The 14,795-nt window shown below is 37.3% G+C and overlaps 1 protein-coding gene across 9 annotated transcripts in view; it reads right to left on the bottom strand.

The window, feature by feature from the left end:
- Positions 1-14,795, bottom strand: part of TENM1 (teneurin transmembrane protein 1) — a 942,055-nt gene that overhangs the window by 139,895 nt on the left and 787,365 nt on the right. For all 9 annotated transcript variants that reach the window (XM_054214857.1, XM_054214863.1, XM_054214865.1 and 6 more), the window contains one exon: positions 5,419-5,657. In XM_054214857.1, coding sequence (XP_054070832.1) covers positions 5,419-5,657 — 239 coding nt within the window. The remainder of the gene's footprint in view (positions 1-5,418; positions 5,658-14,795) is intronic.

The following is a 14,795-nucleotide window of genomic DNA, read 5'->3' as shown; positions in this document are numbered from 1 at the left end:
CTGACCAAGTGCCAGAAAAGTATTTATTTTCTATAACTGCTAGCAGGTTCTGCTTATAAAACTGGTTTGCACTGTGGCATGAAGCCATGGGTGCACGAGTGCCTCAGTTCCTGTTGGGCACTGTAAAGGAGACAAAATATGAAAATACCTGAACATAAATACGAGTCAGAATCAAAGTTCTGGTCCTGACCTACATAAGGGCTGTTCTTCTTTTGTAAGCTTATTTTGTAAGTAAAATGCTATGTCATTCTGCTCTAACCAAATTTGAAACAGTTCATATTTGATTCAGTCTTCAGAATCTTTTTTTTTAAGTTAAAATCAATATTGAAGTTATTTTGGACCACGCATGGCCTTTCATGAACTAAGGATTTTCCCATATATTTGTTACAGCCATCTTAACTCTCAAGCATTGTCCTCTTTCTCAAGCAGCCTTCTCTTTATACCTAACATATTTTTATACCTAAGAACGGAAATATCCCCCTCCCCTCCTGCAGTCCTCCTACTGGGATGTATAATGACGAGCCTGGTCTCATTTTTCATTACTGAGTCACATGTTAGACTTAGGAACAAAGAAAACCTAATCTGAGACAACAGAACAGTGCTGTCAGGCTTCCTCCTCAGTGTACTTGAAGATTTGTGACAATATAAACTTCATCAGGAAGACCCAGGCTCAGAGCGAATAGACACCATGATTTCCAGCTGTGAAACCCTGATGTACCTGTCTCAGCGAGAGCTACCCCACTAAGGAGTTCAACAACATTTCAGAGTTGCACATCTGCCTCGCAGCTTTTATGCATACCTGAAACGTTTAGCGAGGTTTACTATACCATGATATTCTTCAGTGTAAAATCAGCGTATTTTCCCCTTGAGCCTTCTCTGCACGATTTCCAGTTCTCAGAGTTAAGGATTTCTATTTTATATTGTATAAAGCTATGCAACCAATTATAAAATCTATGCACTGAGATACAAGCATCCTTAAAATTTGGCCTGGCCTTTCCCAATGTTTAACCGTCACTCCTCTGCCTTGTGCACAGTGTGAGAAATGACGGGTCACAATGGCAGACAGCAGAGGGGTTTTAATTTCCTCACCCTCTGTATGAATATAATTTAAGACCCAACACCCATCTCCAGTGCATGCTCATAAATAGTGATAATATCATGAAGGATAGGGACAACTTCATATTCATACTTGAGAATTCATTTGTATATAAAATAGTCATTTTGTAGTCAGGGATGGTTAAATCTAAGAACATGGGATGCAATTTTCAGAGGCACTGAACATTTGCATCTCCTGCTGAAATCAATAGGAGCCGTAGGAGGTCAGCACCTTTGATCAATAGGACCAGTCATTTGCAAGTCCAAATCAGGTGCTGATAAAATGGTAAGGTATCATGGAAGAAAAATCCTACTTACTAATGGGCTAAAAATAACTGACTAGATAAGCAGCCACATCAAACATTGTATTGTACTTCAAGAAAATGGTGTGCTGCTGAAAAATTACAGAAAAAAATATTCTATTTCTTATTCTATCTCTTGCATTTACCTTGCTTACTCTTAAATTTCTGGCCAGATTTCTTCTTTAATTTCTAATGGCTTCTTAGGTTTTATTACAATGAGATTAAAAAAAAGAGAATATTTACTATACCCTTCCACAATGGTACCCTGTTTTATACTCCTTATAGCAACACAGACCAACAGATGAACAGAAAGACGCAGCTATTGACTGAACTGAATGAAACAGATATGTTCTTGTCTTTCATGAGACAACTTAGCACCTGTTATAGCCTTTGGACATCAGTATGTATACAGTGTCTGCTAGTCCTCATCTTACTTATCAGATAAAATAAACTATTTTAAAAGTATTAGAAAAACGTCAGTTTTCTTTTCCACGCTGTCCTTTTGCAAGGTGCCATCTCTGTAAGTCTCTGAGCCTGGACCAGTGACACGGATCCAGCTCAGTCCTTTCAAACACCTCATACCAGAGAAATATACCTCAACACATAGCCTGGGATTTATCTGTTTCTGTTTTACAAAAAAAAAATAGAAAAACTTTAAGGCAACTAGATTTCAAAAATTTTCCCTCTCTCTCTATATATATTTTTTTTTTTTTTTAAATTTGAGCATTGATTTGCATAAATCTTTAAAACACAGACAGCTCATCTGCCCTCCAGACACCAAGACTGCCAGCAGGCAGATTTTGCCCATTTCACATTGCTGTCTGAAGAGCAAATAACTTGTTTTCCCTGGTCAGTTTTTCACTTCACTGGCAATTTCACTCTGCCTTAACCCAAGGCTTGGTCCCCTTCCCACGGCCCTGGCCAACATGACCTGCACCAACATCACCTCCCCGGTGAGTGGCCCAAGGGCTCACCCGCCTTATTGTCCTCTTTGTGGGCAAGTTCAAGCAACTGTGCCCCAGATTGCCATGAATGCATGATGGTTCTCAACCTATATGAAACTACAGAAGAAAAATAAAAGCATATATGCTTTTATTCGATAGAAAATAATTCAGCACATATACGGCGTGAAGATCAAACAGCCACTTTATGAAATGAGGTTTTTCTGGAGTACCCTACTATGACTTTAGAAACTATAATAGTCAAATTTACTCCAGAAAGGCCCAAATAATAAACATGGTGATTATAAGCCAAAAATGGAAACATGAAGAGAAAATATTTTTTTAACTGACTAGTACTTCAAAGGAGAAAAAATACAGAAGTAGTACATGTTTTCAAGTAAAAGCTTCTCTATTGAGTCTCACTGATAATAAGCAAAGACTGAAAAATACAAGAACAAAAACATTTTGCTACTTTACTTTCTGACTTAAAAGAAATCACAGCTTAGAGAACTCTGGCACAGGCCTCAGCTCGTTACAAGTATAAGAGCCACTTGCAAATTTTTCATCTGGAATAAGCTTTGGGTTTCCAAGCTTTGGGAATGTTCTGACTTGAGGGTGAGATTTGGGCCTATTTTTAACAGTAACATGTAGCTCATGCATCTGACGGCAGTTCAAGATATTTGAGAAAGCACATTTAAGCTATTAGATAAGGGAAAGAAAAAGCTTACCATTAAATTTTGATCTACCTTCGTTTGGCCTGAAATCACAGCTCGTTATAAGTTAATGCAGACTATGCCATAAAATACAATGGTACAAATAATTTTGCATTTTACATAGTCTCCCTTATTCTTCCAGTAAAAACCACTGAACTGATCTCAGGTTAAGTTTGATCCTGAAATTAAAATGAGTTTTGTTTTGCAGTTTGGGCCCGAGTCTGTAGTCATTGCTCAGACATAACTGCCTTTGACCTGAAGGAAACCTGCCTGGAGGGGGACTGAGGGATCTGAATCATGGTGAGCAATGAGAAAACACCTGGGGGAGTGAATTTTAACTTCAGAGTGTTACATACAGCCTGGTTTTATATATTCAACTACTCTTATTTAAAAGATGCACATTTAAATTTTTGATGTGAAAAGATACGCAAATACGAAACCCTACAGAGCAAGTGAACTTTGAAAATAGTTTGCATGCTATTATTCATACCTAACACAAGGGAAAGAACTAAAGTACCTGACTCATAAGAACAGACCATGAACGTATTCAAATATTTAACCAACCAGAAATGGGCAGTATGAATATTAATTTGGAATAAGCTAACTAATACTGCCTGAATCTGCAGGAAAGCTTATAAAAAATTTCTGGGGCAAACAAGAGCATGTTGAAAAATTTTCTGAATTAGAATTCCCGGTTCAGAGATTTATATTTTTCTATAGAAAACATAACTAGAAATACTAATAATTTAGAAAATACACAGATATCTTCATTTTACCTAGTTCTGGGCAACTAAAGAAAACATGTTACACCTTTATGTTACTAGGTTAAGACAAACACAGACAATTCATACAGAGCTTTTTAATTCACAGTGACAGGGAGCGCTTACAGCCTTCTCAGGCTGATGCCATACAGCAGTATAGCTCTAGAAAGTTAAAAAAATTTCAGTGTCAGACCGAAATCTAAGCAGGGATGAAACAGAGAGCACTTCACCCAGATAAAGTTGAAATGGTGTGGGTGGGATATATATGTAGCAAACAGATGAGGCTGCAAAAATTATACAGCCAGTCCTAACTGAGGGCATATGCTCACCAGCTGTTATGTAAATCTGCAATTAATGTAGCTTACTAGATCCTCAGGTGCTTTCAAATAATCATATACCAGAAATGATCAAATCTGCTTTCCCATCTGCATTAGAATAGGATGTTAGAAAAAAATCCCTCCTAATGAGCATCTCACTGACAGTAACCACAACTTTGTCACTATGGGACAAAATAACCAGTGGAAAATAAAAATGACTGCAATTGCAATAATTTTCACTATAAAGACATTTATTCAAAGAATACAGAAAACCAGTGGCCACTTATCGGTTTGGAGGTATCTGTACTTGTATCTCTGTACAAGTTTTTCCAAGTACCAACCACTCTTTCAGGTAAAACCAGAGTTATTCCCATTCAAGCTATAAAATGTTGGAGATACTCTGGCTCCTGCCTACCTTTTTCCTGTGTTGACAGAAGCCACGGTCACATGCTAAGATTCTACATAATGAAAGTTTTGTAATATTTTCAATTCAGATTGAAAAACCAATGTGATAATTAACGTTCATCAAAAACATCATATAGTAAGTCAAAGACTTGCTCTTCCCATGTACAACTGTAATCACATTGACTCCAAGCCCACCTCCAATATATTTATCTTCCAAAACCAAGGAAGGCGTTTCTAGCTACTGTGATAAATCCTGCCAATCTATGGTGATAACAAAATTACAAAGCTAGGTACTTACAAAGATGGGTTTGAAATTAAGTAACTGCACTTCAATCTATGTAACTTTTTCCTGAAACCTAAATTCAACAAAAGGACAGCAAAATAGAAAGCATGGTGTAAAATACTACATATTTTTAGAGCTGGCAGCCATTCTAGGCAATGATATAAGAATTAAGAGGAAAAAATGAAAGATTTAAATTGTGATCAGACTGAAGAAATGAAATAAAGACAGCAAGACAAAATACAAGTAAGAGCTATCAGTCTTTTCCAAATAATTCTTTAAGAGCAACAATGTTATAAGGCTTAATGTGAAAATCAAATGTTTAATTTAAGAAAAATATCGCAGCAATTAAAATCAGTAGGAGTCCTGTGCTAGTACGAACTTGTCATCTTGAATAATACTTCTTTCTCTATTAGGCAGCATCAAGGTTAACACGTTGTATCCAACTTCTGGCCACCCCAGCATTTTGCTCGCCAGAATTTACAAAGCACCCAATGGCAAACATCATTAGTAAAACATGATTTGTATTAGCGTAAAAGCAAGCAAGACGACAGAACAGAAAAGGTAAAGACTAATTCAGCATAGAGAAGCAAGAGAGGCTTACCGATAACATAGGCTAGCAACAGCGCCAGGGTAACCGTAATGGCAGTGGCACTCAAGGCAGTGCACTTCCAGTTGCAACACCTGTAAGGTTTGTTAAAAGTGAAGGCAGGTCTAGAAAAGGTACTTCTAGGAAGAGGCCTAGGAGGTGGAGAGTAAACAGTATTGGATGTTAAAGGATAGTTCTGACTGGCTGCGCTGAAGATAGCTGAAGACCCAGATCCATGTTTAAATAGGAAATGCCTACGGAAAGAAGACAAAGAACCACGTTGTAAAAACCACGTTGTGATTTAAGAAGTGAAAGGAACTATATATAAGCACTGTATGACAAAATACTGCACATATCCACAGAAAATATCAACCACAGGAAAGTGTGTATTTGAATACCCTCTGTACTGGAAGATTTTCAACCACACAGCAAGATTTCCAGCAATTTTTTAGTGAAACAATATAATGTAGATGAATTCTAAACTATCCTCCCAGAGGTTCAGAGTAATGCTGAGGAAAGGTGATTTCTCAGTACAGTACCTGGGGCTCCTCCAAGATGATCAGCCCCTGTGCGCCTTGTTACGCGGGTACTTGAGACATGGGAATTCCTGCCGGCAGTACCAACCCTGTCCACAAACACACACCGGGTTTATCTCCCCAAGAGTACAAAAAACACTGCAGAAGCCACTACCCCTGTGAATATGTATTTTTACTATGGGATTCTCTCCAGAATATAGGAAATAACCACAAAGAAAAAATAGAAAAAAAAAGAAAGAAAGAGAAGAGGAGAAAGAGAAGAGGAGAAAGTGAAAAAGGCAACTACTTAGTGGAAAATCTACAAGGATAATCCATTTTGAAGGACTGTAGTTACCATATAGGTAAGTACAATTTAGTATTCTTAATTGAGCTATTTTGAGAGCAGTTTTTCTTCAAATGCTTTTGCCTGCTGTGGTGATTCTCAAACATACTATGAAAGAATTAATTTGGAGACCTATTTCAGCATATTCTGGAGGACTGATTGCCTTCAAAGTTGTACATTAGCAGAAAAAAAATAAGGTACAGAAATGTGCCTCACAGAACAGGCTCTGGTGCAGAAATATAGTGTGGTCGTCTACAGGAAGATGGATGGTTTTCACAGCTGGCAAGTGCCCTCCCAGAGAATTTGGGAAAGGATATTTAATTTTAAGCAATAACTTCCTATGCTATGTGCTCAGAAATTGTGGCAAGAAAGGACACGTTCAAGGCTGACCATACCAACCACATATTCTTTTGGAAATAAAAACTTCCTTTGGACCTTCTTTCCTTTGTTTTATGTAAGTGAGAAAGCTTCTTGAGTGCACTCTTTTCCCAAAGGTCCACATCTACATCTCATGCCATAGCATGCACCCAAAGAAGTTTAGAGCATCTTGGTGTTCCTCTGACTCAAGCCACAAGATCTGAGCTGAGAAAGCAAGTGAAGGGGCACCGATACGACACAGCTAGCAAGAACAAGGGTGGTCTTGGCCACACAGCTGCCACCAGAGTTTTGTCTTAGCCTGAACCTCTGTGGCCTTTCTGTTGAGTACCCTGACTCAGGCATTTCCTAGAGAAGAGCATTCAACTCTCCCGAGCTTGCCAGCTCTTTGCTTTGGGAGCCAGACACTGATGTGAAGTAATGACCCCACTTGCAGTTCAGGTGCTTTGAACTGTGCCCCGTTCACATGAGCTCCCAGCTGAGTAAGAGCATCTGTGACTGTTGCTGCTGTTGGTTCCTGTACAACCCATTTCTCTGTTCTTCCATCAGCTGAGCACAGTGCAAGTGCTCCGCAGACCCAGGCAAGCACAACCACGCCACTTCTGCTGGGGGTGCAAGTTGCCTTCAGTTGTTTCTGACAAAATTGAAGGAGGATCTTGCATTTAGAATCACGTGGCACTATGACGTCTGCAAGCCAAAAGCCACAGACACACTTCACAGCTGAAGTTCACTGGCCAACATCGACACGGTCCAGAATCTTCCCGATGACAAACGTACCTTTACACCTTCAACAAGGCACAAGACATGTTTTTGAATATATATGTGGATCAATCAATCCATGCTGGTAGAATTTCTTTGATGGATTCACAGCAGAATGTACACAGGATCAAACACTCAAGAGTACGAAACATGATTATACTGTGACATTTGACTTTTAAGAATATTGTAAATACATGTTCCTGAAAAGGTAAATTGCTAAAATGGTGTAATGAGTATGATATTACGTATTTCCACTATAAGATTTTAAAAGAGAGGTTACAGTTCTCAAAATGACAGATTATAGAAAATAGAGAAAACAGGCCAGTTTTATCTTTTAAAGGGCCTTTATCCAGGCAGTTACATAAAAACCAAGGTAAATGAGAATACCGGTTAGCTTGCATTACAGGTTACAGTGTCTACATATTAGGATTCTTTTGACGAACCACAAGAATGAAATTTTTGTGTAGTTTTTTATTATTATGTCAAGTACTAGTTATTCCTGCTTGTTAGTTACTACTCAAGTAAACAGCACTTAGACAAAAAAAGGACCACTGAATCTGAGTAAGTACAGCATCTTGGCATTATATTAGACAACACATTCTAGTTTTCTTTCCCATTGACGTTCACAGCGATAGATATACACATTATATAGTGTTCTGAACATGGTAATGTTACCCGTTATTATTTTAGTTCAAAAATCCTAAACTCAAATAGGATAAAATAATAAATTCCAATGAAGTAACACAACTGTCTACAGGACTATATAGTGCTGCTTCCCTAATACCAGGCCGTCAGAATAAAGCTGGTCATTTTGGCTTCGATGCCTTGTTGTCACACATGAAGGCTTTTGCAAGTATGTGAGGCCTTACTTTTCGGTTGGCATTTAATGAGATACACAGTCCTTTAGACTTTTGGTAGGAAAGAACGTCACAGCAAAATTCCTACTGATATTCAAGGGACAAAAGTAGAATCACCATATAAAATAAGAAATGTGTTACTATATGTAAGTATATGCATAAAAAAAAGTATATTTACATACACACACAAAAAAATTAACCAGTTAATAGTTCTTTAATTGCTTTATATTTTCAAGACACAATGACAAAATGCTACTTATTTGATAATTTTTAATTTAAATTTTTTTGAAATTATGGCAAAATGGTCTGATACTGGCAGTATTGATTGTCCTTTATGGTGCACAGCTCAAAGATATCAGTAAAGGGAAGGAAACGCTGAACTGAAAGTTATTATTAAAGCTCTAATAGCCTTGCAATCAATAGCCAGGAATAATTTCATTCTCTTGCACAGGGTTTTATAAATGTGGCTTCACAGACTGATGGTAAAATGCTGGTGTGCAGAGGGATTTCTTTATTAGCAGAAGAGCGCACAGAAGCTGTATTCAGCTCACACCCTCTTAGACAGATGACTCCATTCACACAGAGGAGAATTTACATAGCTCTAACTTCTCGTAATAAAACCGAGATTCTGAGGCAATGCTACACTGAAACTGAGCTACCAGTGAAATAACGTTGAGAAAATGTTAAAAATCACAATTGTTTATGCCTTCCATTTTGGGGAGAGTATATTGAGTACCCAAAGACATTTCTATAGAATTTGAAAAACACTGGTGGCACAAAGACAAATTTCCAAAGCCAGACTGTGACTATGTTCTCATAAACTCAGACGACTCCTCATCTGTCTGAGCACACCACTGTTCCCAAAGGACATTAGGACACGCTAAACTGTTGCTATCAATTCTATAAAATCAGGTGCTCTCTTGAAAGAGCAAAATAATAAAAATAGCAGTTCAAAAGTTTAGATGTGACTGCAGCCTGGTGTGTGCTTTAATATTTGATCTAAGAGAGAAGCTAAGGCTTTTTTTTTTTTCTTTCTTTTTTGTAAACTGAGAACACAAGAGAAATCAGAGAATTTATACGAATGATTGATAAGGGCACTCAATCCAAGTGGGGAAGTTCTAAATGTTCACAAAAACATCAAAAACATCCATAAAGAAAATGATAATATTCTCATAAAAAGAGAAATACAAGATGTAATCTGTAAGGCATTTGCTCGTGAAATAAAAGTCACTTGATATTATTACACTGATAATTCCAACACATAAATACATGTTAAAGGCTTAGTAATAATTTCACATACAAAAGAGGCAGTTGGAAAACATTCCTTCTTTCTTAAGTAACCACAACGCTTCTTTGCCTGTCTATCCATTTGTTCATGTCTACGCATATAAAATTTTGGAACTTTGAATTCTCTCAAGCAAAGTTGACAGGAAGAAAAAGATCGTCCCAGACTCATAAAAATCAGGGGCAGGAGGGTAGGAAGAAACCCCCCACCCCCACCAAAAAACCCAACAAAACCAGCAAAAGCCCCCGTGGGCTCCCGATTCTAAACTCAGTTCTTCATCCCCTCGCAGCCCCTCTGTTCAGCCACCCAGCACCGCATACGGTGGCTCACGCAGCAGGATACGCACCGCCTGATCAACAGCTCGGTCTAACTCTGCTACACTGACGTGCCCAGTAAAGAGATAAGGACCAAGGGAAGGGAATTATTGGGTAGTTTAGGTGACAGAAAGCATGAAATTAGACATCTTAATCTTGCTGATCACGGAATAGCTTGCTTTCTGTAAAGAAGCAGTTTCATGTGGCACATCTAAGTGCTCTTGTTCAACCTTAAGAGGAATGGCATATAACTCCAAGAGTGCAGTTCATACAAAAATGATGAATTCTCAGCTAGGAGAAGGTTAGAGAACAGGAGTTCATTTCTTTCTTTACATCCTTCTCCTTTACATCCTTTACATCCAAAGGACATTTTGTTATGTAGTTTTGGCTTCTTATCTGGAGTAGCAATTTAAGTCATATAAAAGCTACACATGAAGGAACATCCCAACTGAATTCATATGGCGGTAACGTAATACTATTAGAGAAACTAGATTAACCCCACACAGAATTTCTTAATTACATTCTCAGAAAATATTTTGATATCCCAGTACTCTAGTAACATCCCCCAATTTTTCAAGGGCTTGAAAAATCACTTCTCTACGTTCTATGTGTTTACGCTGTGCCTTGTGTTACCTTGTGTCTGTAAGGCCTAGAGTTCCACCTTCATTTGTACCTGTAACATATTTTCCTTCCATTTCTATTAAAAACTACAGATTTGTAAGAGGAAAAACTGAAGAACAAAAGCAGATTTGAAAGTGAACCACCAGATGAGTTAGAAGAAACACAAATCTTGCAATACCTTGGCCAAAAGAAAGTCTGCATTTCTCCTGGAGAAACCAAGTAGGAACACATTTGTGCTTGTGTGTGTTTCACAGTTACATAAAGTGTTACAAACTGCTGCATAGCTATGTGATAGGAAAACTAAGAAGTCTTCAGTTGGATCACTTAAATTTTTCAATTACTTTTTAACTAAATTAGATTACCGCATATAATACATATAACTGTGTATCTAAACCAATGTTTAAGTAGGCAATTGAATACTTTTAGATGTCAACAGAAGTGCAAAGGGAATTTTTAAGAGGAACTGTAGCAGCTGTAGCACGAGAAGGATTCTGATTTTTGGCATAACCAGAGAATATATAAAGATGGCAGCCGAAAGAGATTTGGAACTGATACAGTCGTCCAGCTACTTTGGCAAACATCAACCACAAGCCATTGTTACCCGACCCTTTCAAGTCACCTAATATTTCCTGTGACCGTGGGAAGAAGCAGAAATTTGCTTTCCTGATTTTCTATCCATCCTATTCTGTACCCAAAGTGGGAAGGGAAAAAAGAAGGAAACTTCTCAATTTAGATAGTAATCAGAATATGAACCTCTGTTTATAAATCTTGCATATGGTACTCAGCAAACTGCATAGTATAAAAACAAGACAGCTATTCTAAGGTAAGTATATAGTATAAAAACAAGACACCTACTTGACAACAAAGATACTATACCCTCATCTTGAAAACCAACCCAGGAAAACCATATGTGAATGTAAAACATGGCATAATTATAGACAGAATCTGACCTATAATTTTATCTGCCTTGTTTTATCTTTTTGTGTATAAGAACTGTAGGAACAAGAATGCTCGTGGGTGAATAAAGAGGGAAATGGCCATGAAAATTATTTATCTAATTTATTTTATCATTCTATTTTTACTTGTATAATTGAAACACATTTCAAACCCCCTAGAGATTTATCTTTGGGAACAGAGTTGCTTTGCTAGAATTTCCTCTTTGAGCTGGACTTGCCTTTTGAATCATTCACATAGAATTTCTTCCTTTTATTCACTCATGTTTACTTTACATCGTGTTTGAAAATTTAGCCCTGTGACCCTGGATGTGAAAGGATGTAAAAAGAATCTGTATCCTTTACTTTTTGCTTCAGTACAGAACAAGTGACATGATGCCGACTCACTTGTCTGTTGTTGCTGTAGGCAAGCTAAGCCTGCTAACCAGGTGACTAAACTTTCAAGTCTCTGGCAGAAAACTGGGACAATAATTATCTAAATATAGGACAGTGCCAAAATCAATCAAGGACAGCTTCTAAAATGGAACAGTTGTCCAAAATACAATTGTCTTCTGATTTCATTCGCTATTTAGTGAAAATAAAAAGATAAAACAAAAACTACCCCAGTGGGTACATAAATTACTCTTGTATAGATCAGTATGGACTGTATTATTACGATACATGGTGACATTGCTACATTAATCCAGTAGTTTTCAAAAGTGATTTTCTGTGGCTCAGGACCTTCCTTTAGCACTACAATTCAAACAGCAGCTGAGTAGAACTGATCAATGCGCGTGGAGATTTGTGGGCTAAGGAAGCAATACGGGAGCTCATGGTAAGCTCTATATTTTTTTCCAAGAAATTTTAAATTTTTCATCTGGAAAATGAGAAAAATAACACTTACAATAATATATATAAAGAATAGTATGCAATATTCGCAGAGTACTTTAAAAACATGAATCGAGGATAAAAATACCAATATTGCAATTTTGTTGCTTACATTCTGTGGTTAGAAGCGTGACTTAAAACAAAGAAAGGAATGAGGTAACTGAAGTAGAAGTAGTTGCTGTACAGTTCTCTTTGCCATGAGTTCCCTCCTGTGGGTATTCCTGCACACCCTAACGGACTTTTGCTCCTAGCATTTGAGTCTACATCCAAATACCTACACTCACATGCATATGGTCTAAAGCCAAGCTGTGCTACCACTGTGACAAATAACACAAATTTTACTTGACAACAGGCGGATCACATTATCTATGTAAATATTATCTCATCTTCCAATACAGATTGCATAGAAGTAGCGTCCAGGGTATGGATACACATTTCCGTGCAATAACATTATACAGTCATATGTGTTTTTCTTTCAAATGAAAAGGTAGAATCTTCTGCATATCTTTGACCCTTTCTGCTGCACATAGTCTCTGTTTCCCAAATGAGCCTCGGCTCTTTGTATTAACCTGTATTTAACTTTCTCTTCAAAATTTATATTCAATCTATTTCTGGTTTTGGAAATGAGAACACTGTGTTTCATAGAAAGCTAACAGGCTGCTGGCTTATTGGTGGCCATAAAATAACAACGTATCTTTACATTTATTTATCATTTTATATACTATTCCATTATTCAAAATAATGAGCGAAGAGTATCTGCAGCACAATTCTTCCAGTTACTATAGCAAGCCTGCAAAAAAACCCCAGCACGTACATGTACTCCCACTGCTCCAGGGAAGGCCACGCCAGAGCTTTTCCCAAAGAAAAAATGCAGTAGAGTATATGAACAATTTCAATTGCCTTATTGTCCTTGCTGGACTGGATCTCAAATTATTCAAAAGACCGACCCTCAAAGTGCCATTGTTCTTAACATGAAAACTGTACTTCATTGTAGCTGAAAAATGTTTATATTTTTATTTCCGTGAAAGACGCTTTCATTCTCACATTATTAAATTTAGGGTCATATTTACAGCTTTTATGTTAAGTTCATGGTCATATTACAGTTTTCAATTTATCTTTTACAATTCAGAAGTTTGAAATATTCTTAGGATCTTTTCTTCTGCGCAGTGAAAACACATGGGACTTGGACTGAACTTAAAACCCTCACCATGTGTCTGTTTTTAATACTGTCAGCCTCTCTATGGATTAGATTTATTGTTTAATTAGATAGAAAATGACAAAACACAAGTGAAGTGTCATAACAGCAAACACTGACCAACATGAGTTGAAGGAAAGATCATAAATGAAGCCCTCCCCTGCATTTATTCTTGGAATAACCACAAGCCTGGTCATTTAACTCAGGAGTAGGCTCCATTTGCAAACAAGTTCCTAATGAATTGCATTGCTCAAATAGTAATTGTCTCCCTGCTCGGTGGTGTATGATCATCAACACCTGCGTGCCCTGGGAGCTGTAAAAGCCATTCCGTTTGCTATGGAAACCTTGAACTGGGAAAAAGGAAGGCACGGAAGTGCTTTCTGTATCTCTGCATTGGGGTAAGATTCATAAGATGCTCAAATGAAGAGAGAAAGGAGAAAGAATAAACCTTCCAAGAGCTCACACTGAACTGTGTGTGTATTTATACATGCATTTTTCTTCAATTATTTCCACTTTTTGCACTAGTCTAGCTTGAACAGAAAGTGAGTATGTACAGGTTTCTGTGATTTGAAAGGCTATCAATGTACTTTTGAAGAGCACAAATAATTATGAGCTTGATTAAAAAAGAACAAGGAAAAAACGATAGTACAGAATAGATCTCTTGATAAGTGATTGTTGTCAAGATCTCCCCTATACTAAACACAATTATGAGCAAGATGATATTTTTAGGAAAACAGAAATCGAGATAGTCTTAAATTTGCACCTTAACTAACTATATAATACAGAACGGAACGATTCCATCTATATGACGAGCTGAATAAACTTCTCGAACTCCAAAACATTCAAAGTTTTTAAGTGTTTAGAGCCATAATCAAACTTTAGGACTCTGAAATATTGCTGAATAGTAACTAAAAATCGTAACTGCCTTGAACCCCAAATACTTCTCTTATTATCCTAGTACTTCGAAGTTTTATATAAATTAATGATAATTGAATCTCAGGTTCATGGTCTGGTACCTCACTGTCCCCTTAGAGGAGCTATTACCATGGTGATAAGATTGCTTAAATTAAGCTGTCTTTTTCCACAGCACTTGGCTCATTGCCAGTGCAGTGAAGGGAGATTTCAGTCCATTCAGCACAGCATTAACCTTACTGCCAACACTGCTAAATGGGTTAGAGGAACTAGGAAAGAAATTTGATCTAAAAAAGGAAGGAACAAGCAAATATGGAAAATATGGAAGAAAAAAAAACCCGACTAAAAAACCCCACTTCAACACAAAATCAAAATTTTGACATTTAGACAGAAAAT

This window comes from Rissa tridactyla, chromosome 9 (assembly GCF_028500815.1).
Source record: "Rissa tridactyla isolate bRisTri1 chromosome 9, bRisTri1.patW.cur.20221130, whole genome shotgun sequence".
Lineage (NCBI taxonomy): Eukaryota > Metazoa > Chordata > Aves > Charadriiformes > Laridae > Rissa > Rissa tridactyla.
The sequence above is the reverse complement of the archived record's forward strand: the minus strand, read 5'-3'. Positions and strand labels throughout refer to the sequence as shown.